Source organism: Peromyscus californicus, unplaced genomic scaffold, assembly GCF_007827085.1.
Source record: "Peromyscus californicus insignis strain IS unplaced genomic scaffold, ASM782708v3 Scaffold_11__1_contigs__length_118956290, whole genome shotgun sequence".
NCBI lineage: Eukaryota > Metazoa > Chordata > Mammalia > Rodentia > Cricetidae > Peromyscus > Peromyscus californicus.
In genome coordinates, this window is record NW_026294402.1 from 59,650,434 (window position 1) to 59,678,433 (window position 28,000).

At 50.1% G+C, this 28,000-nt stretch overlaps 1 protein-coding gene across 6 annotated transcripts; it reads right to left on the minus strand.

The window, feature by feature from the left end:
* Window positions 1–7: 7 nt before the first annotated feature.
* On the minus strand, window positions 8–28,000 carry Slc24a1 (solute carrier family 24 member 1). 6 transcript variants are annotated; one of them, XM_052729232.1, is made up of 10 exons: window positions 26,195–28,000; window positions 15,280–15,333; window positions 13,888–13,996; window positions 10,211–10,294; window positions 9,171–9,265; window positions 5,870–5,936; window positions 5,010–5,473; window positions 4,212–4,301; window positions 2,907–3,073; window positions 8–1,760 (listed from the first exon to the last, which is right to left on the minus strand). In XM_052729232.1, exons 1-10 carry the CDS (start codon window positions 27,998–28,000, stop codon window positions 1,511–1,513), a joined length of 3,186 nt encoding a protein of 1,061 aa, XP_052585192.1. In that variant the 3' UTR covers window positions 8–1,510. The 6 variants fall into 6 exon arrangements, with proteins under 6 accessions (XP_052585192.1, XP_052585177.1, XP_052585198.1 ...); XM_052729217.1 differs by having other exon boundaries at window positions 5,010–5,384; window positions 5,463–5,936; XM_052729238.1 differs by lacking the exon at window positions 15,280–15,333.

The window sequence follows — 28,000 nt, forward strand, 5'->3', positions numbered from 1 at the left end:
GTGGATCCACAGTTTTCATTGAAATTTAATAAAAGTTATTTCCAAAAAATGGGAATCTTGGAAAAGTACAGCCCATCTTAAAAGATGAATACTTGAATACCTCCACCCTCCAACACCAGAATGACTGTTTTACTTCATAGCTGTCCTGCCATCTTCTTACATGTTACCACGTCATTCCGATGCTTATGACTTAAGCTGAATCTGCCATCATAATCTGGAGACGCTTAAGCTCCTTGTAATCTGAACCCAATAATAAGATTTTATTTCTAACATTCTCCTCAGCTTGGTGCTAATAAAAGCAGCAACCAATGGTATTTAATAAGAAATTTCATAGAAAATATTTAACCTTAACTTTTTTTAGTGTCCTTTGTGACCTTAAAAATAGATACTCAGCCAGGTGTAGTGGCCATGCTTTTAATCCCAGCACTCAGGAGGCAGGGGCAAGTGGAACCTGCGAGTTCAAGGCCGGCCTGGTCTGCATTGCAAGAGGTACCCTTTTCCTTCTCACTATATACATCATTGTGCTAAGCAGTTTTGAATTTTTTTCCTTTGTAAATTGTCTCAAGATCCACTGATAAACTCTACACAGGACTAGTCTTGCTCTGCAGTCCTGTCTAGGTTGGCATTCAAGCACAGCACTGAGCCCTAGATCTCTTATAAGCCAGATTGTGCTCTCTGCAAATACATCCCTTTAGTGACGGTTGTCACTCCAGGGCAAGAAAATGCAGGGAAGCTGTGTCAGAATGTCTAATCCTTTGAAGAGACCACTGATGGAGACAAAGCAAACGTGGACTTTCCAGTAAGACCTATTTTAAATAGCCCTAAGAGTAGGTTTCCTCCTCAAATCTCTGCCTCCAGATCAAGGCAAGTTATACACTTCATTTCTTAGGCTATTTACTGTTTTAATTTCATTTTTCAGAAATACAGCAATAAACGCTGATGTCTTCCTTTTAACATAGAAAACATTGGTGTGCATCTTACAGGACAATAGGGTGATAAATTTATTCCTGCCCCTCCGTAGTCTTAGCCCTTAAACACATTAGCTAAACTCATAATGACTGCAGACCTGATGTGACTTCACATTTGCACCAAGAGGAACAGCACATGGCAGTGTGTGTTTGGGGCTGTGACCAGGAGAGCAAGCCTCCGACACCTACATCCCTCGGCCAGAGGCTCTTCCAGAGTGACCAGGGAACTATGAGCAAGGGTGCTTGTTGTATTTCTGCCATCCCAGTCTTAACCCAGGTCTCATTTGGAAAGCCCACCCTGCTGATTTTGTGAGAGCTGCAGGCCCCAGTGATAGGAACTCTCCCTTTCAATGTAATACTGGTCCACCAGGAGCTGCAGGTGTTTACAAAGAGAAGCCTCAGTCACGATGACAGTCACTTCAGAGAGTCTAGGCTGTCCAGTTCACGTTCCTGGTCATGTCCATCCTTTGGTGTGGCAAGAGGGACAGTAGCTTCTGGCATGGTCTTCTGGTCTATGTCCATCTTGAGCATCAGTGACTGAGTCAGACAGATACAGGACAGGATATGATTCGATCTTCTAACATCACACTGATTACCAAGAATACAAAGTAAAGAAGGAACATTGTGAAGCCCAGGATCTTGTTCATTCTCCATTTACACGATGCAATTGAGAAGATCACAAACAGGAGCATGAGAAACAGCAAGACAATTGCACAGAACAGGCCATTGCTGCTGACTGGAACAGGCTGCAGTGTGTTGATGAGAGAGAAGAGGAGCCAGGGAACAGGCAAGCTGCAAAAGAAAAATGTGAAGCCCCAGGTGCTTGGTTAGTGTTTCAATGTTTTCAGAGTTCTTTTTTTAAATATTTTTTTATGTGCATTTGTGTTTTTGCCATGGGTGTTAGGGTCCCCTGAAACTGGAGTTTCAGATAGGTGTCAGCTGCCATATGGGTGCTGGGAACTGAACTCAGGTCCTCTGGAAGAAGAGTCAGCACTCTTAACCCCTGAGCCATCTCTCGAGCCCATTTTCAGAGTTCTTATTTCTCACACATACAAGATGAAGTGAAGCAGAAATTATTAACCTCAGTTCACTGATGAGGAAGCACAGGTTAGGGAAGCAAAATTACTTGGCAAAGGGTTCAAGGCTTATTGAGGAGAAGCTAGGTTAAAACAAGTACTCGGAGCTGGGCATGTTAGCACTAAGGCAAAAGGATCCTCAGTTTGAGTCTAGCCTGGGCAAGTAAGATCCCATCTCAAAAAAACAATGAAAAAGTGTCCTGGGTCTGAGTCCCATGCCACCCCCACCCCTGAAGGTTTAGTGACGTATATAGGACTAACCATAGTCAATGTGTGATGAATTTCTCAATGTTTATGATTAAGAACTACCTCAGAATAAATTTTCTTTAGCGATTAGATTGTTCTGATGCCCACACCACCCACTGCCCCCACTAACATCCACATACACAAATTCCAATCAAAATAACCAAATCCAAGACATGACCAGGGAAACGAAAGTGGCCATGTACTCTGACAACCCTGGGAGACTAGGACCAGGAGGGGGCATTAAACAGGAGGGTGGGTAGTTCTTGTTTATACAAAAGGCTATGTAAAGCCTCTGAGCTAGCAGAAGCCCACATACAAAGAAGAATTAGAACAGCTCTTTCCAGCCCTTCTTTCTCTACCTCCTTGAAGGGCAGTATTTTACTGTATTGGGAAATGAGATGAATGGACCTCACTTCTCAGTTCACCCATAAGTTCCAGTCAGTTACATTTCAGGCTATGGTGAATGAAGGGAGGATGTTTCGTGGCCTCATAAGGACAAACCATACAAATGCCCTTTTGTTGCGTCCCTAATGAATGAAGAAGAAAACCAGCCAACTGAGCCAATGCAGTCTCCAGTTATTCTGAATATGCCTTAGGAAGGAATATTGCCACTCACCCCACCGTGATATCAAATATGTTACTGCCCACTGAGCTTGACACAGCCATGTCTCCCAGGCCTTTCCGGGCAACGATCACACTGGTGATGAGGTCAGGAATTGAAGTGCCTGCCGCTAGGATGGTCAAACCCATAATCTCTTCCGAAATCCCAATGGTTTCACCAACCTGGTAAAACAGCAACAGTGATGAGGAACTGTGGGGCAGTTCCCCAGAGTTTTCTTGAGTGCGAGCAGCAGGAAATATTAGATAGAAGGATTTATTGCAGAGAATCTTGCGGAGATAAACAGATAGAAAATAAAGGATAGCCTCGAGAGGGCCTGGAACCTTTTCCAATGGGCCCCGACTGTCTCTGCCCCAGGGTTTTTATAGAGACGCCAAGGGGTGGAGCAAAAGACCTCCTCCCCCAGCACAGCCAAGTGCAGACCATCTCAGACACCTGCACTCAGGCCCGTGGTCCTGATCATCCTCTATGTGGACCTGCTGGGTAAAGCCACGAGGAACCCAAGAACGGGCTCCCACAAGGAACCATGGCAACACCAGGTGGAAAATCTGAGAGTTCTCAGCACCAGTGGACACTACTTGACAGGATAAGCACTAAGGTCAGCACATGCCCTCTGCAAGAGAGGAATGCGGATGGGGCCGGGAAGAAAGCCAGGCCCCAGCTCCAGGCTCCAGGGAACCACACAGCTTACGCTGACCATACTAAAATTCTAATGATACCAGGTCTGTCCTTCACTGTCATTCCAACTGTGACAACTCGGCCTGCCCCAGAGAACTGCCCCTCCAATAGTCTGCTCTGTCAGCATTGATTTTCTGGACATGTGACCTGTGCAGTGTCCTGGGAGCTCAGGCAGGCGGCAGACAGAAGTTTGGGCGGGACTGCCTGTGCGTTTAGCCTAGAGAAAAGCTTCCAGTCAGGACTCTGTGATAAGTGCTGTTCCGGACAGAACACAAAATCCCATGGTGCTCAGGTAGACACTGGTACAATGCCAGCGAGCAGACCCAACTGAGTCAGCTCAGTGAGGGAAGGGATTTCACCAGTTTTGAGGGGTCAGGAGAGCCTGGTCCACTGGAATCTGGATGTGAAGGGCTTCCTGTGCCATGAAACAGCTGAATACAAGTTAAGATCGGAAAGCCACACTTGGAAAATGATTGATGGAATAAATGGCTACTCTGAAGGCCTTTACAAACAGCACGGAAACCACAGGTGCACTGGATCTTGGTAGTCTGAACACTGGAAATGGCATCTTTAGTGGCAAACGCTAGGATCTGCTGCTGGAAGACAGGGCTACCGTCCACTCACCTGGTGAGCCCACCAAACCATGAGGTATGAGAACATGGCTATCCAGATGATGGATCCCAGGAAGGTGATGACGAAAAACTTCCTGGACTCCTGTTGGAGATAGAAAGGGACGAGAAATAAGTTGCAGAAGCTATTGGTCTTTGGCCCCCTCTCCGAGGGAACTCCAAAATGTGATGAGGCCTAGTGGATGGGTAATAATGAGGAAGATCAGGAGCGGTCTGCATGAAGCTGTGGCCCTTTCCCCAGGGAGCCCCTGGAGCCAGTGGGTAAGGAGATGTGGGGGAGCCTGGCCTGTCTAGCAGGCACTCAGCAGAGCCAGGCTCGAGAGAGCTGTGGGCTTGCTCTAGAATCAGACCCAGCTAAGTGCTTGAGTTTGGCTTTTGCGCCTTCCCCCAGCCCTCTGGACTGGACTGCTCTCTGGACTTCAGGTGAAGTGTATTAGACTTTTCCCTACAGAGAGAACGAGTGTGGAGAAATGGCAGTTCCCAGCCTGGGTTTTCAGAATATCTCTGTGAACTGTGGATGGGTACAAGGCTGTGGTCCCCAAACTAAGACCAGAATGCTGAGACTGTAATCAAGGATGGACTGGTTCACACTGCTCATGGCGGCACACATAAGGCCCTCCTGAGGTCTCTGGCTCCTGAGGTCCCCGGACACATGGTCCCCTGCAGAGCTACAGCCCCTCCCCACATCCTCACGGGGGAAGTCTGCTAGGGTTCCCAGCCTTCTTCCCAGTCCCTAAAGGCCTGCTGCCCTCTCTCAGGATGGGCAGCCTGAGGCACAGCTGGGTCCTCTCACCTGCCTCCGTACATCGGGCACTGTCAGCCACAGTGGGAAGACAATGGGCAGGAGGAAGAGGTAAATGGCTTGCTTCTGCCTGCTCTCAGGCCATTCCAAGGACAGAGGCTCCTCGCTTTCCTCCTCCTCTTCCTCTTCTTCCTCCTCTTCGTCATCTTCCTCTTCTCCACTGTCCCCTCCATCGCTCCCCCCTTCACCATCCGCACCTTTCTCACCCTGGGTGGTCTCACACTGATTTTCAACATCCGCTTCTGTCTCACCTTCACCGGCTTTTACCTCAGCGTCGTCAGCTCGGATTCCACCTTCCCCTTCGTGTTCATCTTCTTTTCCTTCTGCCTCAGTTTCCCCTTCTTGCTCTTCTTCTTTTCCTTCTGCCTCAGTTTCTCCTTCAAGTTCAACAACTTTTCCTTCTGCCTCAGTTTCTCCTTCAAGTTCAACAATTTTTTCTTCTGCCTCAGTTTCCCCTTCGTGCTCATCTTCTTTTCCTTCTGCCTCAGTTTCCCCTTCTTGCTCATCTTCTTTTCCTTCTGCCTCAGTTTCTCCTTCAAGTTCAACAACTTTTCCTTCTGCCTCAGTTTCTCCTTCAAGTTCAACAATTTTTCCTTCTGCCTCGGTTTCCCCTTCTTGCTCATCTTTTCCTTCTGCCTCAGTTTCCCCTTCTTGCTCATCTTCGTTTCCTTCTGCCTCGGTTTCCCCTTCTTGCTCATCTTTTCCTTCTGCCTCAGTTTCCCCTTCTTGCTCATCTTCGTTTCCTTCTGCCTCAGTTTCCCCTTCAAGGTCAACAACTTTTCCTTCTGCCTCAGTTTCCCCTTCATCTTCTTTTCCTTCTGCCTCAGTTTCCCCTTCTTCATCTTCTTTGCCTTCTGCCTCAGTTTCCCCCTCTTCACGTGTCATGTCTCCTGTGTGTCCAGCCTCACCCACATCTTCCTGCAATCCAAAGACAACAGATTACCGTGCAGTAACAGCCCTGCCTGGTTTGTTCCCCCGTTGCTCCCTGGGTTTGTTTTGTCGTTGTCAGAGAGCATCTGAAGAGTTAACGTTCAGAGGGGAAAACTGGTGCAAAGACACGGCAAACTTGGCATCACAACGCCCTACCCAGCAGTCGTCCCCCTTAGATTTGGTCCTTTCCGAGGCTGGAGCACTCACCGCCTACGGCGGCATCTGCCACTTTAACAGCATTGACTGGTGTAAGTCAATATTTGTATCAAAGCCCCACCACCACACACAGTTTTACTCTTTGGAGACATGGAACAAGCCTAAGTACTCTTCCACAGGACAGCCCCTTCATGAGTTGAAGGTTCCTAGGTTCTCCAGCATCCGGCATGCTACGGCATAGAGACTGCCATGATTAGATGAACTTGTGCTAATTAGCCATACCATGAGTGGGGCATCCAAAACTTAACACAGAGCCTACGCACACTGGAACAAGACTATCTCCTCCCTTGTTCTATGTGCTAGGCTTCCTACCATGTTGCCTATCATGGCCTGATATGCTTCGTCAGAACACCTTACTAAGTCCACTAAACTCCTGAACTCTTATATCGAATGTATAAGATGATGATAGTATACCTATTTGTTGCACATTCTCACAGGCCAAGTACAATAGTAAATGACTTCATAATAACAGCAGTTGCTGGATTTCATGGACCCATCAATGTATAGACTTGTACCCATCTGACTACTGGTGTGGAAATGAGTAGAGTCCACAGTTTGTATGTGATGGTATTGGGACTTGAACAGCTGTATTGAATTCTTGGCCTCTTGACCACTAACATTCCAGGGCTAAAGGAGCCCCTGGCTTCCAAAATTATTATCTTGGGGATCTTATTAGAAATGCAGATTTCCTATGTCAACTTATACCAGCTAACTTAGAAGCTCTGAGATGAAAGCAATCATCCACAGTTCACGTGATCATTATTTTAGAGTATTCATCTGCAGAGCTTTGATGTAGCTCCACACTAGAAACTACTAGTTCTGATGGTCCCCAGTTAGATCTGAAACCAATGGGTAACATGGTAGTCTATTCCCTTGAGCAAAGACCCCTGTGCTTAAGGAGTAAACATGGCACTTGTAACAAATGTCACAATAACCCTCAAAGGACACTCAGTGATTCTCAACCTGGAAACATCTTTTTTCTCCCCAGTGTTTTGAGACAGGGTCTCCCTGTGCAGCCATGGCTGGCATGGAACTCGCTATGAAAATCAGAGTGGCCTCGAACTCACAGAGATCTGCTTGCCTTTGCCTCTTGAGTGCTGGGATTAAATGCATGCTCCATCATGCCTGGCCTGACTGGAAATTTCTTAAGCCAGGATGCTGGAGGAGCTGCCCTGGGGATGTTGACGCAATGGGTAGGCAAAGAACAACATTTTAAAGTTTTCCCATTTTATCCTAATATTCAACCAGAGTTGAGGAGAAGATGAAGAAGCAAAGAGTTACTATCCAGGGATGCCTGGGCTTTGAATTAGGAATGAAGAATAAGAAGATTTGTCTAAAATAATTCCTGCCTCCCTCCTCTGGCCCCATCACAGGAGCAGGAATCCTGGAGGTGACAGTTCATTTAAGTCATTAGGTATGAGACCACCCAGCCGTACCACCTTCCCTAGCTCCCAAAATTGTTACCTTGGGGAACTTACTAGAATGGATGCCTAGGCCAGGCTAGGTGGCACTTGTCTTTAATCCCTGCACTTGGGAGGCAGAGGCAAGTGGGTCTTTGAGTTCGAGGCCAGCCTGGTCTATGGAGCAAGTTCCAGGACAGCCAGGGCTGCACAGAAAAGAGAGAGAGAGAGAGAGAGAGAGAGAGAGAGAGAGAGAGAGAGAGAGAGGTGCCTAACAGCCCAGGTGAACAGCAGTTCCCCTCTGTGTTGCAGTGAAGGCACCCCATCTTTCCTATGGTTGCCTGGTTAGGCACTAGATCCCTGACCTGTGCCTTACGTTGAACAGATTCGCAGACTAGGAACTGGTGACTGGCTGGTCCCTGTGGACTAGGACTGGACTGGTAGTTTAGGGTTGACGCCAGTCAAAGCGTCTGCGCACAGGGGAAGCAGAGAGGGAGGGCAGCGAATGGAGACCTTCTCGGGCCTCTCCCCAGCTCCTCATGAGGCTCAGCTCCAGACTCCTCTCCACCCTCTTGTTCCTTTTCACATGAGCTGGCCATAATGGGCCTGCTTGGTGCTCGCATACTAGAAGGGAGACACCTCAGAGACCGAGTCCCAACATTGCTGGACTGTAGAGGAGCAAAAAGCGTGCTTCTGGGTGCTGATTAGGAAGAGCAGGGCTGGTCCGTGCACCTAAACAGCTTTTTCCTGCCAATCACTCAAGCTGTATTGATCGAGGCATGTGCCAGGCAGGATGCTTCCCTTGAGGTGGAGGTAGAGATGGCTCAGACTTGGGTCCTGTCCTCGGGAACCTCACCATCTGGTCAGGGAACTAGAGGAGGCTCAGAAAACAAGAAGGCAGTTGTGGAAGCTACGTGTCAGATACAGAGTCCCACGGGCATTTGGATTCTGGTGCATCCGGGAAACCTCACTGGCAAGGGAGCTTTCTACCCATACCAAGGCAGATAAGGCTATCTGGGGATGGAGGGAGGGGGACTGTAGGGAAAGGGAACTCTATAAGCAAGACCCATAGTAGGAAAGTGTGGGGACAAGTTCCACTTGGTCTGAGAATAATGGAAGAAGAGGCTCTCGAGGTAAAGCAGGGTATGGACGAGGCAGGTACAGCGGCAACAAAGGGCCTCAGGTCAAGCCAAAGCCTCTTACCCAGAAGTCCTCTTCTCTTACTGCGCTTCAAGCCACTGGTGGTCTGGGACAGCCTGGTCTCAGTCTCTGGTTGTTTGCTGACACACTAATAATTTCTTATGTTCCTACAGCATGTGGTTGTGCATACATATCCATATATATATATATATATATATATATATATATATATATATATATATAAAATGTCATACATATATATAATCTCATGCTGGGGTGTTGCCGTGAGCTTTCTGGGTCTGGAAAGTGTGAGCATTTTTCAAATGATTTCAGAGAAGGGGCATAGTTCATCCCACGGGGATAAACCTAAACGGGATTTCAGGCCTTCAAGTAGGAAGCATTTTGGCCAGAAAGCCCTTCCTTGGCCTCTGAAATCCCTCCAGCTGTGCAGAGGCTGGGCGCCTACCTGGCAGCCTGGATCCTCCTCCTCCTGATCTCCCTTGGCGTCTGGAGCAGGGGCTGGAGTGACCGTGACCGCAGGGAGCTCGGCTGGCTCCTCCTCTTAAAGGACAAACGGGTGAGTTGAGAGCAGAGCGGGTTCTGGGAGCAGCTGCAGAGACAGGCAGGAGAAACTACGGGGGTGGGGGGTGGGGGGCGGCGTTTGGCGTGAGGGGCTAAGGAGACTTGTCTGGGAACTGGGAATGGTGCTTACTCTGTCCCCTGAAAACGCTAAGGATGAGCGGGCATCTGGGAAGCATCCCTCTGTGTTTACAGGCATTTCCTGGAATTGTGCCAGGGATGCTGGAAGTATTTGGGTAAATGGAGCAGGGAGGGCTGGTCCTTTGAAAAGGATCCCACTGAGTTCAAAGGCAAGCTGCTCTGAGGCCATGGATCAGAACTGCAGAGAAGGGGGCCTTGGAGAATCTGAAATGCTCGGGTTAGCTACAGGCTAACAACCTCTTGGCTGTGTGGCTTTGGGCAGTTCGCTTGATCTCTCTGAACCCTGGTTTCCTTGGCTGTGGAACAGAAAGGATGGTGGCTGCGTGGCTCCCTCTGTGGGTCTCTGAGTAAGCCAGGTAAACCTGGTGTGCGGAGCCCATGAGGCAATTCCTGACCTACTTCCTTGGTCATAGCTGCCAACAGACGCTAGGCTTTTGTCAGTGCATCCCTCAGTAGTGCTGCTCATTTCAGACCACTCACTAGCAACAATGTCCTTGTGCAGAAGTCACAGCAAGAAGGAATCGCGTCTCACTTGGGGTGAGGTTTAAGAAATAAGATGTGGGAGTGGAGCACTCCCCTGGCCTTCCCTTGCCTGCCCCATCTGAGGACAGCAAGGAGGAAGCTAACCGGGAGCCAGGGGCAGAAAAACATCACAGCGGGAAGAGCCCGAGTGCCCGAGTGCCAAGTGCCCGAGTGCTGACTGGCACGTGCATCTGCTCTACACTGGCTGTGACAGGGAATGGGGCAGGAGAAAACCAGCCGGGGCCTCTCTGGCCGTCCTCTCACCGTCTGGACTGCCCTCTGCTTTGGTCTGGGGGTGGGCTCTGGCCTCCTGATTCAAACTCTCCTGCTTGTCCTTGGAGGGGCGGGCTGCGAAGGAGAAAGGAAGACATCTTATCTGGGACCTCAGTGTCCAGTCAGGACCCTGCACAGCCTGGCGGGGAGAGGGCAGGGAAGGCGGGCCTCGGCCTGCGGTGCGGTGTCTGAGCTCTCGAGGCCTACCCCTGGGGTCCCATTTGTAGGTTGTCTAAGTCCCGCCCTCACTGACTGGCTCTGACCTAGGGCGAGTTGCTCCTCCTGTCTCCTCCCTGATAAACATGTGACTGGATTGGGGACCAGCCTGCAGGATGCATTTCCTTCATGATCTCAAGGGATGGCTCATGTGAGGCATCTGACCCAAACTTGGTAGGAGACCCCCTGCCAGGATCAGTCAGTGATGTCCATGATGGGCAGGGAGCGGAGAAATGACGGCAGAGAGGCCATTTTTGCCACTCTTGGATGAGATGATCTGGAAGGTCCCTTGCAGCTTACTCTTGACAAATCTACTAGAAGACAGGGCAGCGCGTCCTGTGTGCCTGCTGCTCGAGGGGGCTGCTGCCCAGGAGCCTTCCCTTTCCTGCTGAAGGGGGACGGGATCAAGCTTCGGTCATACCCTTTTGATCCCAGACACCGATATTCCAAGTGGGTGTCACGTGTTACTGGGAGAGATTTTACTGGAGACCTCTCGAGTGGCAGGCACAGAGTGGCTGCCCTGATTCCCAGGAAAGAAAAAGAACAAGCAGGCCACCTCTCTCCCTACGTGACTGTGCCAGGCGCCCTGCAAAGGACTTCACATGAGTAACTTTGACGGAGAGAAGAAAAAGGGATGGACCGAGAAGCAGGAGCTTAAGTGCCCTCCCCTCCCCCGCCCACCCTGCACTGTCAGCTGTGTGGCACAGGGAGGGCAGAGGCAGGCAGGACAATGGTGCAAATGGGCCCATGAAGTAATGGCCACATGGTTTCTGTTCTGAATGCAGGCTAGCTCTCTCCAGGAACATTAGGTTACCCGGGAAGCCTGTGTGTCTTCCGCACATGGCAGCACCATGACACACCCAGAACACCGACTTGAGGACCCACGAGATAGGAGTGCTTGACTGAGGCAATGCTTCCCCCATACCATCAGAAACACGCGCTGGAGCCTGAGGACCTGGGTGTGACCAGGGGCACTATAGTGATGGCCCGGCTGGCTGACTTCTTAGCCTATCCATCCCTCAGACCCCACGTCTGTAAAGCCTTCCAGAGTTGTACTTGTAGATGGTCGATGAATTTCTGCACGACTGTATTTAAAACAGCCCCTAGATGTCACTGTGCTACTTTTCGGCTGTGACAAGGATGACGGGGTGAACTGATAGTGGCCAGCAGCTTTCCACCCAGGAAACAGTTATGTGGTGAAAATGCCCAGCATTCCAGAGGGTTTGAGTGGAGAGACCCCAGAGATCATCTCATGGGGAGGGAGTGCAGGCAGAGTGCAAGGATGCTAAGCAAGTAGTCTGGGAAGCTGGACGGAATGAAGCCTCTGCCCACATCCAGGATAGGCAGCAAATGGAAACCCAGTCCTGGCATTTCCTCCTGCTACCTGTGCCCTAAACCCCCAGGGTCGTTCAGCTGCTGCTGCCTTGGCAGTCAGCGCCATTTGCAGAGTCCCAGCTATGGCCCCTCTGGTCCTCAAGGTGTCCTGGCACCCAGCTGCAGGACTTCAGAACAAGTCCTGTCTCCTCGATCCAGAATGCCCAGCGATCTCTAGGCACTAATCCAGAGCTATAGTGCCCTGATTAACAGAGAATTACCATCAAAGGAGGGCGACCTGGAATCCCCATCCTGGCCCTGGCACATCAGCTGACTGCTGGCTGGAGGAACTCACCACCCTCATCACTCGCCCCGGCCTCTCATTTCCCAGGTCACTGTGGAATGTCTTCTCCATTGCTGCTCTCGAACACACCCATCTGACTGGGAGCACAAGAGAAGCATGGGACCTGAGAGAGATAGACATCACCCTGGGGAAGTGAGAGTTCAGAGGACAGGGAACATCTCCTGTGGAGAAAGCTGGATCTGGGAAGGGTGGAAACATCTGGATGGCCATCTGGAAACTGCCAGGGAAATGGATATCTGGGATGGCTTGGGAACATAAGGCCTGGGAGGACCTAGCCCCTCCTGGGTGGAGGTGCTGGCAAATGCCCAGACTCCAGCTCTGAGCAGGATTGCACCCCAGAACACATCTGCAGTTATTCACCTGAAGGGTGGCCCCTGGTTTACCACACCCACGGTCCATATACCGGGTCTCCCTGTCACTGTCCCCTGGAGTGCCCTCTCCCCACCCAGTATGGCTGGATCATCTCCTTAGTGCCAATCTCCTGTGACCTCAGCCTGGCCTGAACACCCCATAATCCTGTTAGGACAAGTAGGCCAGCTGGCAGCTGATGCTCACAAAGGGGGCCGGGTCTGGGAGCCCCGCAGTCCATTCAGGAGAAGTTCTTTGTTTTCAGGGCTTGGCTAGAGTCTGTGGTTCTGCTGGGAATGGGTAGGCATGACTTAGAGTCCTTTTGAAAGCCAGGCCAGGTCTACCCCAGACTTCAGACCTGAGGCTGCCCAGTCCTCTCACCCCTCAGAGGTGCTGTTCCTGTGGGGTGGCTTCTTCATGTACAATGCCAAGGCTTGCTGCCTCGTCCTTGACAATGTTTTTCCCAGTACAACATACTTTTAAACACATAACTTCCGTATTGTGTCTGAAGGGGTAAGTCGGGGCCTTATGAGAGTCTGAGATCCTAAAATGTGTCCCTTAACCAGAAAGGCCAGTTAGGGGTCTCACTGGGGCTCATTCTTTTGTGCCATATTCAGGCTCTCCTGCCTAACTGCATGCCTTGGCTTTGTCCAAAACTAGCTTTTTCCTGGTGGGCCTCCTTGCTTGGGCTCAGTTCTGCACCAGAGACCCAGAAAAGGGGGATCAAAGGGAAACATGAGAGTTCCTGAGAGGTAGGCAGCAGGGTGTAAGACCTATGTGGGGTAGTGAGAGGGAAGATGGGACTTGGTAAGGCGGACAAGGGGACTCTCCTCTGCTTCTATTATTTGTCAAGTTCAACTTCAGCACCTTAAACACTACACTCTGCTCCCTGGAAGTGACATCTCCCAGGGCATCCTTTAGGACTCCTGGCTGGAAGGGGGCCGGGGGGGGGGGGGGGGGGGGGGAAGCTTCCTAGGACTCCAGAGCCGAATACAAAGCAAAGAGGAATCCCCCGGGGCTGTGGAGGAGGTGTCCCCTGAAGCATCCCTGGCCAGTTAACCTGTGAGACATTGGATCTGACCCAACACAGATCCAAATAGGCCACATGGCATTTGAGTCCTGGCTGTGGATAAGGCCCTTCGCTTTACAGACAGAGACTCCGAGGCAGGGAAACAGTGGAATATTACTCGAGGTCCCCAGTAACCATGTTCCTTGTGGCTCTGTCTTGGTGAGCCCAGGTCATTCTTCTGCCCTGTCTTCCATACTGTCTAGCTGTCACTCCCCTCCCCCCCCCCCTCTTCTGGTAGCTCTGTCCCGCCCAGCCCAGCCCACTGTCACTACCATTGGCAGGTCCCAGATTCTCTCCAGTAGCAGGAGGGGAGGCACCCATGGGGCGGACCAGCAAGTCTAAGGAGGCCTTGCTTACCTTCCCCCAGGGGGTCCAGGCTGTGGAGCATGAGGTGGTAGATGGTGCTGCGGATGATGCTGTTGTGGAGTGAGGCCGAGCTGCTCCCTCGGGTCAGCACGGACGGGAGCTGAGCAAGGGGAGAGCCGCACAGGCCTCAGTGGGGCCCTGCCCCGGTCAGGCAGGGAAGGAGCTGCAGGAGAGCCTCCTCACCAACCTGCCTCCTTCCCACAGAGACCCCAGAGAAGGTGCCCCTCGCCCCTGCTTCCTTCACCTCCAAATCCCTCTCATCCTCCTCTTGATTCCTCCTTCTGCACCTTACACGAATCCCCACAGCCTCCACAGGGAACAGGTCATGTGGATCAGGGGTACCATGTTAGGGGAAGGTTTGCACCTCACTGCACGCAACCTTTCTAGAAACACGCCTCATCCACATGCACACGGGCAGGCTGCTGCGCCAGGCACAGCCCTTTACAGTCCACACATCGTGCCTGACTGTGTTCTCCATTGCCCCATGCCCAGGGGTCAGCAACTCTGGGAGCCGCATCCACAGGAAAGAAGAAAACACAAAGGGATGTACGTCCAAGGCCGAGCAGGGATTGAGTCAAACCAGCAGCCCAGTCTGCGGATCGCGAGCCCATTTTGACTTTACACTCTGGTGCTCAGAGACCTTCAGAGGCACCGAAGTACACACATCTGTACTGCACACAGGTGTGACACACACTTGTTCACAGTGACACCAGGAAATACTGGGAGATTACCGCTGGAGACACTCTGTTCGGCCTCCCCATCCCGTTCCAGCTGAACTCTTCCGCCACCTAGTGGCTGTGTCCATTACGATGGACTTGGAGATTTTCTTTGGATAGGGTAGGGGAAGTTTCAGAGCTGCCCCGCCCCCCCACTGTCTTCTATCAAAGTTCCCCATAACTCCTTCCACGCGGTGCCTTGGGCTACTCTTTCAGAAACCTTCGGCCCTGACCCCTAGTTCCTTAGTTCTGAATATGCTAAAGCCACTAGTAATTAAACTTTTATCAATCAATCCTGGGACTGGAAAGTATGACTTGAGTTTCTCTAGTCCAAACTGCATCTTATAGATAAAGAACCTGAGGTTATACAGGAGACTCGGGACAGAGTGAGCTGTGATGTTAAAGAGATAGTTCCCAATCTAGCACCATGCGACGCTAAGAAGCCCTCACCACACAGCCTGCTCCCCTCCCCTTTATGAGGTAGCTCCCAGAATCTCCCAAGCCTCCCAGGGTGGACCAGGTTCCACAGCATTGAGACTACAGCACCCTGATGTGCACACATATGCTGAGACCCTGAGGTGTCCCCCACTCATACCAAGACCCACCAATAACCCTGCTCAAACTGGGACCCTGCAATGTCTCCACTGGGTAACCTCCACACACCCACCTTCAGCCTCTCATTATCCTGTGGCTTGTTTTCCTCAACGGCACCATCGCTGGGCTGCAAAGGGAGGCAAAGTTCAAGAGATGAATCACAGATGTCATGGAGAGACTCTGCCCTACCTGCCCCTCTCTCTGGGGAAGCTGCCGGTGCAACCCAGAAACACCCTGGAGCTAATCCGTCTCCAGAAAACATCTCAACATGCCGGCCACCTTTGGGCTCAGATGTGTTGCCTGAAAAGGGCATCCCAGACTCTTCCTCCTCCTGTTTGTCCTGCTTTGGTGCCTCATGCTTCAGGTCTCCATTTAAATGTCACCTTCCTCCAGCTGTGCTTCTCCTACAGATGCTTATTCTTTGCTGTCCTAGCATCCCCCCCTCCCCCCGATTTCTTTGCGTGTGAACAGACATGCAGTGTATTTATTAAGTGGATGGAGAGATTCGCTTCATCTGTTTCTACTCCTCTCTATCCATGCCCTTTCCCTATATCAAAGATGTCTCCTCTATGCCTCTCTGCTGACCTGAATCCTTTGTTCCTCCTCAGGAAATGCAGGGTGGATTCTTGTATAAAGCTTTCTCCATGACCCCTTTAGGGGCACCCCACCCTCACTCTTGCTTGCTAAAACAGCCCTCCCCTTGAAAGTTGGACAGCAATTGCACATCTTGTGATTCTAAAATCTTGCTTTGGGGTCAAGTGAGTACTTAATGAATTTGGGAAGCTGTGAGGCTGCCTGCTGAGGCGTGAGACCACCCTACACACCCAAGATGAAGAAACATGAAGTCATTAGACTCACTTGGCATTCGTAGCCTTGAAATGCCATTTGAGTGATATGTGAATTGTCTATTCAACTAGAGTCCAATCATTTATCTGTTTTTAGAGCTGAGTGCACTAGCCAGTCCAGGCAGTCCAGCTGGCTTTGAATCTGTGCTGATCTTCCTGCCCCAGACTTCTTTACAGCGTGCCTGATGGAAGTAAACCGCCAGCCACTAGATTCTGGGTTTGTTTGTTTGTTTGTTTGTTTGTTTGTTTGTTTGTTTTTACCATGCAGTGAACTCATGATGTAGTTGGCTCCGGTTCCCCTGACCTGTGGCTCTCCACAAAGGTAAGGAGGGTGCATACACAATCCCAGGTGGCCTCTGCTACTGTCTTTAGGCACCAAGGTTATTAACAGTTGTCCAGTGACTGTCTTTACATCCCTCTGCCTCCGTCATTGGCCAACAAGGCCCACCCAGAAACGGAACAGCTTCCTTCTCTGCTCAACTCTGAAAATACAGAAAATGCCACCTGACCACAGGCCACCCACTCTTATACTGAGCTATTATAAGGGCCTGTGTTGGTAGTTATAGGGAGAAAAGATATTTAGGACACAGAGTCTGTGTTCAGAAAGGAATGGAGACAAATCACACAGATACAAGGCAAAGCATAGCATGGGTCACAACAAAAGAGGCAGAGATGGTGCCGCTGCCGTGTGCAGCCGGCGGACTGGGAAGGCTTCCTGCAGGTGGCAGAGGGCTGGGAGGGCTTCTGAAAGGTGGGGAAGGCTTGAGTGTCTAGATACTGCTGTTAAAGAATGGGCATACATGTCAGTGAGACAGCTGAAATGACCGAACGGGGTGTGAAGGCGGAGCTGTGCATTTTCAGAAGGGCCCCTAACTTTTTCATGTCACACCCGTAAGTTTACTGAGAAAGAAGAAACTTCACACAGCACTAGCTTCTACTGTCCCGCCCATCTCACCGTTCACCAGATCCAACTTTCTCCCACTGAGTCTTCTACAGGCACAGAGGTGAGGGCATGCTACTTTGGGGACTGTCCCCAGAGAGCCAAGGGACTGACCTTTGCCCCATGGTGCACAACTCTAATGACTTTCTGCTGTTCAGACGTAGTCAAGCTAACATACTTGTGTGTGTGTGCATGGGCAGTCTCAGTACGTATGCACTTCTAGCTTCGAAGCCTTTTGCAGGGGCATGCGTGATCTTGCTACATAGCCCTGGCCAAACTTGAATGCTGAGGTTACATGAATACACAGCTCTCAGCCATTTTCTTCCTTTAAATTACTACGATTTGTTTATTATTGTTGTTTTGTGTGGCGGCTCAAACACATGTTTGTGATGGGGGTCACATGTGACAGGGTAAGTGTGTGTGTGTGTCTGTGTGTGTCTGTGTGTAAGTCAGAGGACAACTTTGTGGAGTTGGCTCTCTTTCCATTTTTTTTTTTTTTTTTTTTTTTTTTTTTTGGTTTTTCGAGACAGGGTTTCTCTGTGTAGCTTTGTGCCTTTCCTGGATCTCGCTCTGTAGACCAGGCTGGCCTCGAACTCACAAAGATTCACCTGGCTCTGCCTCCCGAGTGCTGGGATTAAAGGCGTGCGCCACCACCGCCCGGCTCTCTTTCCATTTTTTGTGGGTTCCAGGAATCAAACTCAGATTGACAAACTTTCATGTCAACCTTTTTTTTTTAATTTTTAAAATTTAATATGAATGGGTGTTTTGCCTACATATATGTATCTGTACCTTGTGCATACCTGGTGCTTAAGAGGCCAGAAAAGGGACCCCAGGAACTGGAATTACAAATGGCTGTGAGCATATTCTTCCCTCTGCCTCACTGCCCACACCAGTGAAGCAGTAGGCCTGGTCTCAGGCAGCTCAGTTTGGCCTCCACTCTCCGGCCTCCAGACCCAGAAAGTCTGTGAGCCTGGATCTGTTCCTCCAACCCCTCAGCACAGTTTATCTTCCACCCCCTCAGCACAGTGAGTTTCCAAACACATCACATCATGTCCTTTCTCTATGTTCTAGAAGCCTCCCTGTCCCCTGGAGAGAGAGCTGGGCTTCCTCTGAACCAGCCTCCTGATCGTCCACAGTGCAGTGCTACAAACAACTTGGGGGGATGTTGTTTGGTTTGTTTTTCGAGACAGGGTTTCTCTGTGTAGCCTTGGCTGTCCCAGAGCTTGGTCTGTAGACCAGGCTGGCCTGGAACTCATAGAGATCTGCCTGCCTCTGCCTCCCAAGTGCTGGGATAAAAGGTGTGTGCCACTGCACCCAATCTGGGCCTTTCCCCAGTGCTTCCCCACATTCACATTTTGTTGTTTTTACTGCATTGGAGTTCAAACTCACAGATCAATATGTCAGACAAGTGCTCTACCACTGAGCTATAGCTCCAGTCCTCCAAAAGTACCATTTCAGCAAGCTGTTGCAGAATATTCCCTCACACTGTGTGAAGATGTGTCACTGTGATTGGCTTAATAAAGAGCTGAATGGTCCATAGCTGGACAGGAAGAGGCTAGGCGGGACTTCCAGAGACAGAGAGAACTCTGGGAAGAGGAAAGGTGGAGTCGTCAGCCAGACTTGGAAGAAGCAACATGGGCAGTACAGACAGATGAGGTAACGAGCTGCACGACAGAACGTAGTTTAAAATAAATGGGTTAATGTGCATTATAAGAGCCTAAGCTAAGGCTGAGGTTTTATAATTAATAAGAAGTCTCTGTGTCATTATTTGGGAGTTGGTGCCCAAAGAAAAATCCGACTACAACAAGCAATGGACATAAAGAAGTTGAAGTGTTTTGCCTTCTTTTTTGAATACTAAGTGCTTGGTGTGAATCTCACACTTCCTTGTTCACACTTCTTTCCAACGTTCACGCTGCTGGAGCTCTGGCCACACTCTGCACGGCACAGCCACCGTCTCATTCCTCACAGACAGCCTCCGTTCCTGCGGCCTCAGCACATGACGACAAGACCGCACTCCTTCAGGGCAGATTCCTGCATCCTGCTCTCCCAGGCCTCTCCTGGCCCTCTGCAGTACCTTTAAAGATGGTTCCCTTCTGTTTAGGACTGGCCTGAGTAAACCAAAGCTAATGCAGCAGACAAGAACCTTGGACTCCTGGACAGAGTAAGGACAGGTGGCACCCAAACCTGCAGCCTGGGGTCTCCTCTCACTTGAAGTCTGAAGGGCTGTGCCATAGATGCCTATGGTTATCAGCTCTCAAAATGGAAAGTGTTTGCATGTGTGCCTGTGTACCAGGCTATAACTTTGACTTCTCCATCTTCCCCACCCAGGAGAACTTTTGGTGCAGCTGATGAAGCTTGGGCTATGGGTCTTCTCTCCCTTTACACACCTAATCTTGTAGAAGTGGTTTTATATTCTCCTTCTCGATGAGTATCGGGTACCACAAGAGCCAACTCTAGTTTCTCCATTAGCCTGAGCTCCAGAAAAGTTGAGAGTGTGTTTCATTTGTCACTGTATCACAAACCTGACAGGCATCCCACAAAGACAGGCCATGAGTATAAGACAGGATCCTTTAGGGTCTACTCTTTCTCTCGCTCACAGAGCTTTGATCCTCCCAAGCACTGGTTAATGATTCACAAATTCATTCTTCATGCCCAGACCTGGTGCTCCATCTTCAGGCTCTAGTGTGCACCTGCCTCCTGGGCAGTCAGGGAAGCTGCCAGACTCACCACTCCAGAGCAGAGCTCCTGAGTTTCCTGAGCCAATTTTCCCTCCGGGCTTCTTTGTGACTGGCACCACCGTTCACTCTCCACCCATGCCCAAAAGCTCAGCACCATCCCTGACTTCCCCCACCTCCCTCCTCATCACCAAGTTCAGATGATGACTTCTCCAGAACACCTGCCACAGACAACTGTACATATGTGTGCACATGGGATGCAGCTTCACCCTCTTCGATGTCGTTATCCTGCACTCAGTGGTGGTCCAAAGCCAGCTGATGGAGAGTTTCAGAAACAAACAAATTGTAACTTCTAAATTGCACGGTGTTCTGAGCTTGGTCCATTCTCAGGCTGTCCCTGCCCATCCTGCCTGGAGCATGAACCATCTCTGTGTTCAGTGTATCCGTGTTAGGGATGCTAGTCACCCACCAGTCATTTGGTAGTTACCTTAGCTATCAGATTGTCCTCATTTTACAGTGTTTATATTCAAGTAACCCTTATCTTATTTAATAATGACTCAAAAGTACAAACACAATGATGCTGGACATGTAGCTATGCCAAAGAAAAGGGCTATAAAGTAAATGTTATAAATTTTAGGTATGTCGGTCGAGTGGGGCTCATGACATGGCAGCTCCTGTGGCTAACCTGAGACTACTATATGCATGGGCATGCGTGTGTAAACACACATGCACAGCTAGACCACTGGGTGTTCCAAACAGCTCCTAATCAGACACGCTGCTGCTCCCGCTTCCATTACTGCGCACTTATAACTCATTTTCTACACGGCAATTTTGGAGTGACCTCTGAAACAGGACTCTGTTAACCGCTTATTGTACCTCCAAAGAAACCCAAACTCAGTATCCGATTCCCAGGCCCCCCAGCCTCCCTGGCGGTGCCCTGTACCGTTCTCCCTGCCTTACCCACTAGCCACAATGACGTGTCAGGTTCTTCCAGCCCTGGGCCTTTGCAAGCGCTCTTCCTTCCTCCAGGAATTGCCCAGTTCTGTTCTGCAGCTCACTCTTTAGACTTCTCCCCCAAAGAGCCTCCCCTGCTCCCCCTCAGCAAGGGCCCCCACCACGCTGTCACCATGCGTCTCCCTCACGGTGCTCCTCACACTGAAACTCTCTTATTAACTTGTCACTCACACTTATTGTCCATATATCCACGCCTCCCCACTAAACAGTTGCTTGTTGGGTTTTTCCCCAGTTATCTCAGGCAGCAGATCGTCTAGAATGCATGCTATTCTTTGTGGAGCACCATGAATATCAATTTGATATTTAGTCCCATAGAGTTCCATAGGAGAAAATGCTACTGTGTTGTATGAATGCCCATAACACCTCAGCTACAGGCACACACAGACACACACACACACAGACACACACACACACAGACACACACAGAGAGACACACACACACACAGAGACACACACACAACCGTGGAAATGACAAGCCATGGAGCTGGGCTCGTGCAGATGTTTGTGCTGTGCTATTAATATTTGCTTCTCGTGCATTTGTGATGTCATTTGCCACCACTGGCCAGTAGGGGAGCTTGAAAAGTTATATGAGGAAAGGCCTGTGCTAGGCAAGCAAGCACTCTTCCACAAAACTGCAGTGGGGGGGGGGGGGGGCGGGAGGAGACTCCTTCCATCTTTTTCTGACAATTAGAAGGATGCCAACAACTAGTTAAACAATGGAAGGCCATTCCTCGGCCCAGCCAAGATGAGCTCTTTGCAGTACAGTGCCTTCTCTGGAGCCTAACATGGGTGGGACCCACAGAAGTAGGAAGAGCCAAGATGGCTGCTTCTTGTCCATAGCCTCCCAACTCCGCAGCAGGCAGCTGGCTATACGGGCCGCTGATATGACCCTTCAAGCTAAATATCAACCCTGACAAGAAACGGGAAGACCAGCCTCTGCAGGCATGCCTGCTTTGTCTCTGCGGAGTCTTGCTGGTTGAATAAGAAAATCCCCGCTGGGGAGAAAAGAGGCTCCAGTGTATTCAGGACCACGTGCCAGGCTTTTCCCCAGAACTTCACATCCTGAGACTTCTTTGGTGCAGAGTGTAGAGATGGAGTTTCTGCAAGGACTCATATCCTTATGCCCCCGTTTGCTATTGGCACTCCCTAGGGCTGCTCTTCTGTCCATGGCTGGTTCTTCTGGCTAAGCTCCTCACTCCACATGCGATGAGGGGTCCATCATCCTTGGATGGCAGTGAGTTCTCTGGTGAATGTTGGCTCTCTGTGACTATACATGGACAAAGAAGTCCGGAGGTTTGCCATCTGGGGCCAGAAATAATACACGGAGAGCTTCAACACTCAGTATAAAGTTTCAGAGAGAGCTAAGTGAGGTTGTGGATAACAGTTACCATTGCCTTACTGGGGTCATAACAGGCACCTTACACCAGTCGATATGAATCTGACAGTGTTGTCTTAGGTGTTTTTAGCTTTGAAATTTTCAGCTAATGTCAAAAGAGACACTCTAAAATACTATATATGAGCTGCTGAGATGGCTCAGAGGATAAAGCCTGATGATCTGAGCTTTATTTCCTAGGACCCACATGATAGAGAACCAACTCCTTGGACCTCCACACATGTCCTGTGGTATGTGGAAGCATGCGACAGATAAAACAAATAGATGTAAAGACTTAAAAACTAAAGATTATGTGTGTGTGTGTGTGTGTGTGTGTGTGAGAGAGAGAGAGAGGGGGGGGGGGGGAGGGAGGGAGGGAGGGAGGGAGGGAGGGAGGGAGAGAGAGAGAAATACTAAATATATTTTTCTGAAAATAATCTTAAATGCATTTTATTAGAACCATGGTCCCCAAGAAACTCCTTCATTCTGATTTGAGATACTCCAACCAGAATGTGGCATTCATAAAATGAAAAGATTGCGGAGCTCAGAAGCCCGGCTGCACCCATTGGCTGACTGCTCAAAGCCTCCCGTGGGGGAGGAAAACCAGTGGCCACTCCCACTTACTCCCCGGGTAGCTATTTACTCTCTAGCTACAGGGACCACACTGAACTGGGGGAGGGGGTGTGGCTTGCAAAGCCGGAGGTTTTCACGGCCTGGCCTGGGCAGAGTTTGCCAGGCCTGAGCTGTCTCAACCGGTTCACAGCAACTGAAGGCCTCCGGGAACAGCAATGGCTCCAGCACAGGATTCGCTTCCTTCAAGTTAACTTTATTCCTCACACTGCTTTTCGTCCAGGCACTTACTAATAAACAGTGTAGAGTTGCCTTGACTTGCTCACCGAGCAGGGGGTGGTTAACAGGGCACCTAAGTTAAAACCCAAATATACTGATTCACTATCATCACTAAATATCACTGACTGGCTGTGTGACGTTGGACAGATTAAGTGCCCACTCTGTGCCCCCATATCCTCATATGTAAGATATGGATTACAGTCTAATTTTTTTTTAGCATTTAATAAGAAATTGTTGCCGGGCGGTGGTGGCACACGCCTTTAATCCCAGCACTCGGGAGGCAGAGGCAGGTGGATCTCTGAATTTGAGGCCAGCTTGGTCTACAGAGTGAGTTCCAGGACAGCCAGGTCTACACAGAGAAACCCTGTCTTGAAAACTCAAAAGAGAAAGAGAGAAATTGTTGAGACAGTTGTATGTGGAATGGACCCTCGTAAACATGGGGTTCCTTCTGGCTCCCACCTGTCAGTAAACTGGAGTCCCTGAACTGTTGGCATTCCTGAAGAGACCGAGTCAAATGCTCACAGACTAAGACTCTGAGCTCAGGTTTGGGACACAGATTGCTTCCCCGCTCAGTGGCGACGATGACACTGATATTGCTGTCACTCAGAGGAAGGAGGAGGACCTTTTTTTTTTTTTTCTCTCCATTGTGTTTCTCTCCTTGCCTGGCTCCTACTTCTCAAGACGCTCTGGCCTGGAGGACCTCACCTCGCCAACTCTGCTCCTTGGCTCCCAGCCTGCCTCGCCCCATTTCTCTCTGACCTCCTCTACTTCAGAGCCATGGCTGACTGAGGAAACCCAGGTTTTCTGATGTTTAACTAACGGACTTCTCTACTGATGTTTAACTAAGGGACCCATTGATCCAGGAGAGCCACAGTCCAGTGAGGAGAGGTGGGTGGAGAGGAGGTTGTTCTAAAAAACACTTCATAGGTAAGGGGAAACACTTTGCAGGGCAGGCGCAGACTTAACATTGAACCACAGAAATGGAAGCCCAGCACGGAGTTTGCACAGAACTGCCTCGTGGATTCAGTGCAGTGGCTTGTCCTCACGCTGCCAGTGAGATATAGTACAACTTACGTCCCTCTGATCAGCTCATAGATCTTGGCCAGTTAATCCAGACACAAAGGAGGGTAGTTCTCTCTTTCTGTAGCCAAAAGTCACCCCAGAATGGAACTCTAAGTACACACACACACACACACACACACACACACACACACACACACATATATACACATACCATTTTTAAAAGCTATAGTTGAGTTACTTATACCTATTCTTACATGGTGGATATTATTCAAGGCAAGTCCAGAGTATGCATCCTAATTTTAAATAATGTTGAATTTACCTTCAAGTATAGTTAGTAATTCAACTTTTCTTTAATAATACTGTCAATTAAAATCCTACTGAGGTGCTGGAGAGTTGGCTCTGTGGTCAAGAGCACTGGCTGCTCTTCCAGAGGATCTGGGTTCAATTCCCAGCACCCACATGGCAGCTCACAACTGTCTGTAACTCCAGTTCCATGGATCTGACACCCTCACACAGACAGATATGCAAGCAAAACACCAATGCACATAAAATAAAAATAAATAAATTATTTTTTAAAAATCCTACTGAATTAGCTTTCAACACAGAGTAAGAAAACAGAATCAACCCCTGCTTACTGGCAAAGAACTGCTACTATTGGCCTTGGACAGCCTCTTAAGTGGGACAAATTCATGGGTTTTTGCTTCACTTACTTAGTAAGCTTTGCTTTGATGGCCTCGCTCGGGCGCAGCAGAAATTTCAGAATGTACTGAGTTTCAATGAAAGCGGACTTACTACTAAGAACCAGGAGGCGGGTCAGAGAGGTTTTGAGCACTGGTGTCCTGATACACACCAGGGATTTTCTCAGAGAAGCCGGGCCTCCAGAATGAATCCGGACCTAGGAGGCTTCAATTCTGCAACATGGAGTCACCCTCTCTCTAAGCCTGTGGCTTCAGAGCAACAGCCTGGCAGGAAACTGTGGTGATTAGGGAGTCAGGGGTCTGCATCTCTCCAGTGCTGACCCCAGCCGGCCATGTGACCCTTTCTGTGCCTTGGGTAAATGGTAAATGGTTGCCCAGGTCAGACAAATAACCACTGTGCTGAGTCCCGCCAGAACTGAACTCATTTGGACTCAGACATCATCATAAAATTCAGAGTTAGGCAGGACCTTTTGGTGATGAACTGGACTGTCATTTCCCCTAGAGACTGGGGAAGGGTCCAGAAGAGCCCCATCCAGGTCCTGCCATTAACTGAAAAGGAGCATTGGATTAGAACTCAGGGGATCTGGCTCTTGTTTCCAGGCTCTGACCAGAACACTGTGTTATTTCAAAAATTCTAAAGGAAGCAGTTTAATCTCTTGCCTCCTGTTGCTGAGATTGGTAGCCGTCCTGCCCACTCATCAAAACTGCTCAGGATTAAGCAGTTAAGTCCTATGCTCTTTGCACGCAAAATTCCACTCCCACCAACAGCTGCTCCGAGACCAGAGAGACAGGCTATGAGCCAATCTTAACCCAAGCTCACCCTCCAGGAATAGGAAAGAAAGGGGTCCCTACTTGGGATTTGCTTTCAGAGATGACCTCCCCAATTAAGTCACTGAATCATCCAATGAATTTAAGCAGGAAAGCCTCTCATAGGGGCAGAAAAGCTCCAGGATCAGCATGTCTGATATCAGGCAAGTGAGGGCTATGCCTGAGGGCTGGCTTGTCAGCGAGTGGAGCTCTCCTCATCTCCAACATTAAGGGGGTGAATATCTCCTTCCCCAGATCCCATCTAAGTCACACTCTTCTCCAAGTCCAGCCTGTGAACAAACATACTTGAAAATGATGTCGCTGCCTAAACTCTGAACTCCGTGTGCATGGAAGAGATTATCATTCCCCATCCCCCACCCCCTGCCTAGTATCTCTTCTTTCTCCAAAGCTGACTCAAATGGCATTTCCACACATCCAATCAGGCCAATCTGGGTTCAAACCCTGACTCCACTGCCTGCTGTGTGACCCTGGATGAATGTTTTAACTTCTCTCCCTGCTTTTCTTTTCTGAAAATACGAATCACAGTCACAGCCAGTGTAGAGGATGACTGGGGAAGAGGCACAGTCACACTCGCTAATTACAGAGCTTAGGCACACTATAATGAACGGACAGCCAGGGGATCAAGCAGTTCCCTCTTGCAATCTTGCTCTTTCTACGCTTTAGTTCTAACACCCCCCCACCCCCACCCCACCCCGTCCTTTCAGACCCAAGAGGCCTGGGAAAGCTGGAGCCAGACTGCCTTACCTTGCTGAGGTCCCCCAGGGCCATGACCTTGGCTACTGGCCTCCTGCTGAGCTGTTCTTTCACCCAAAGCTCAATCTGCTTGTTCCACTTCATGGTGAACACATAGAGGGCGTAGGCCAGCAGCAGCAGCAGGCTCTCCCACCAGGCAATCAGACTATCCAGGAAGAAGAGAATGAGCATGGACAAGTCAAGGATGTAGAAGGAGACATCACGGAACAAGGGCCACCAGGTGAGATTGAGGATCTCCCGGGAGAAGAGGGCACAGGTGCCAATCACAAAAAGGATGTTGAACACAGCAGAGCCCACAATGGTCCCAATACCCACATTGCTGTGAGAGATAAAGACACCAATGAGAGAAGTGAACAACTCAGGGGCTGAGCCTCCTGCGGCCATGAATGTGGCTCCCGCCACATCCTCAGAGATCTGCAGCTTGTCTGTGATAACTCCCAGGGCTGGGACGAAGTACTCGTCGCACACAATGGCCAAGGCCACAAACACATACATCATGCCGAAGATGTGCAGGGCCACCCAGCCCTGCCGCCGATCCTCCACACTGAACAGGTCCGGGGGATACTCTGCCTTGTGGTAGAGGTTTGGCCAGCCAGGTGGTAAAACTGAGGGACTGGAACTGGGTGCCTCTGGGAACAGGATATTTGTCATGCTCGGAGATGAGGTCATGGGCACAGCTGGGGCTGGCTCCACAACCACACAGCGGTGGACCTGTGTGGTCAGGAGTGCCTTGCCTTTGGGAGTTACTGGGGCACTGTGTGCCGTGGGAGGTCTCTTTGCCAGCTCCCTGTTGGTGGCTGAGGCAATTCTGATGGTCGGTACACTGGTTCTGGACAAGGGGTTGCTGATTCTCCAGGCAACAGTGGAAGCCTGGATGGCTGCTGGGGTATGACCCATCCTGGTGTTCACTTGCTCCTCAGACGTGGCTGGGGTGTGCTGGGGGACTGCTCCCTGGGGACCGGCAGAGCTGTTTTGTTCCTCTTTTCTAGGACTGCCCAGGGTGTTCTCTTCCACCAAACTTGGAGAAGCTAAGAGGCTTGCTTCTACTTCAGGGGTTAAGAAAGTTGGGGTGTTCGGAACCACTCTCTTGAAAGAAGCTGCGGCGGTTTCTTCCGCTCTTCTCTCGGGAGGTCTGGTCTCCAACAACCTGTAGGTTGCCATGGTTTTGCTGTCTTTCTCTGTTGCTGTGGGGGTGGTATCAGAAGGTGCACCTGCTGGGAATGAGGTATACTTCCTTCCCTTTTCCCTGGAGTGAGTTGGGATGGAGTTCCTCCTTTCTCCCCTGGGTATTGGGGTATAGCTTCGTATTCTTTCTCTGCCTGACGTTGAGATGAAGTGGTATGATGCCCTGCTAGGTGTAGGGGGGGTGTTTTCCGTTTCTCTTTCTCTGCCAGCTCTTATAGGGCTGTAGTTATTCTTGGGTGACGTTGGGGTGATCTTGGTTGTTCTGGGTGGGCTGGGGGTGTCCTCCATTGTCATGCTAGGTGTTGCTTCATCCCTGATCACTGTGTTTTGGGGTGCCAGCAGCTCACCATCCACTTCAGAACTAGCCTCTGGAGGGTCACTGCCCACCGCTATCATCTCATCACTGGGGAGGTCCCTGCTGGCCAATTTAATAGGCTGTTGGGAAGAAACTTTTGTCCACATTGAGGGGGAGTTCCAGGGTCTCCTAAGGTGCTGATAGGTGGAACCGATGATCAACATTCCCAGGAGGAAGAAGAGGCGACTCCAGTGAAGCCTTTTTGGTCGTCGGGATAACCGCCTCTCCTGTGTCCCCATCCTGAGCAGTTTCCCCAT

Bases quoted from the DNA above. Each gene is read 5' to 3' on its own strand.
- Slc24a1 (XM_052729217.1), bottom strand. From the start codon at position 28,000: ATGGGGAAACTGCTCAGGATGGGGACACAGGAGAGGCGGTTATCCCGA. The intron at 13,997-15,279 runs GTGGGTGTGTGG...CCCCTTGCTCAG, and splicing joins AGGATAATGAGAGGCTGAAG to CTCCCGTCCGTGCTGACCCG. The intron at 3,074-4,211 runs GTGAGTGGACGG...CTGTTTTACCAG, and splicing joins TGGTTTGGTGGGCTCACCAG to GTTGGTGAAACCATTGGGAT.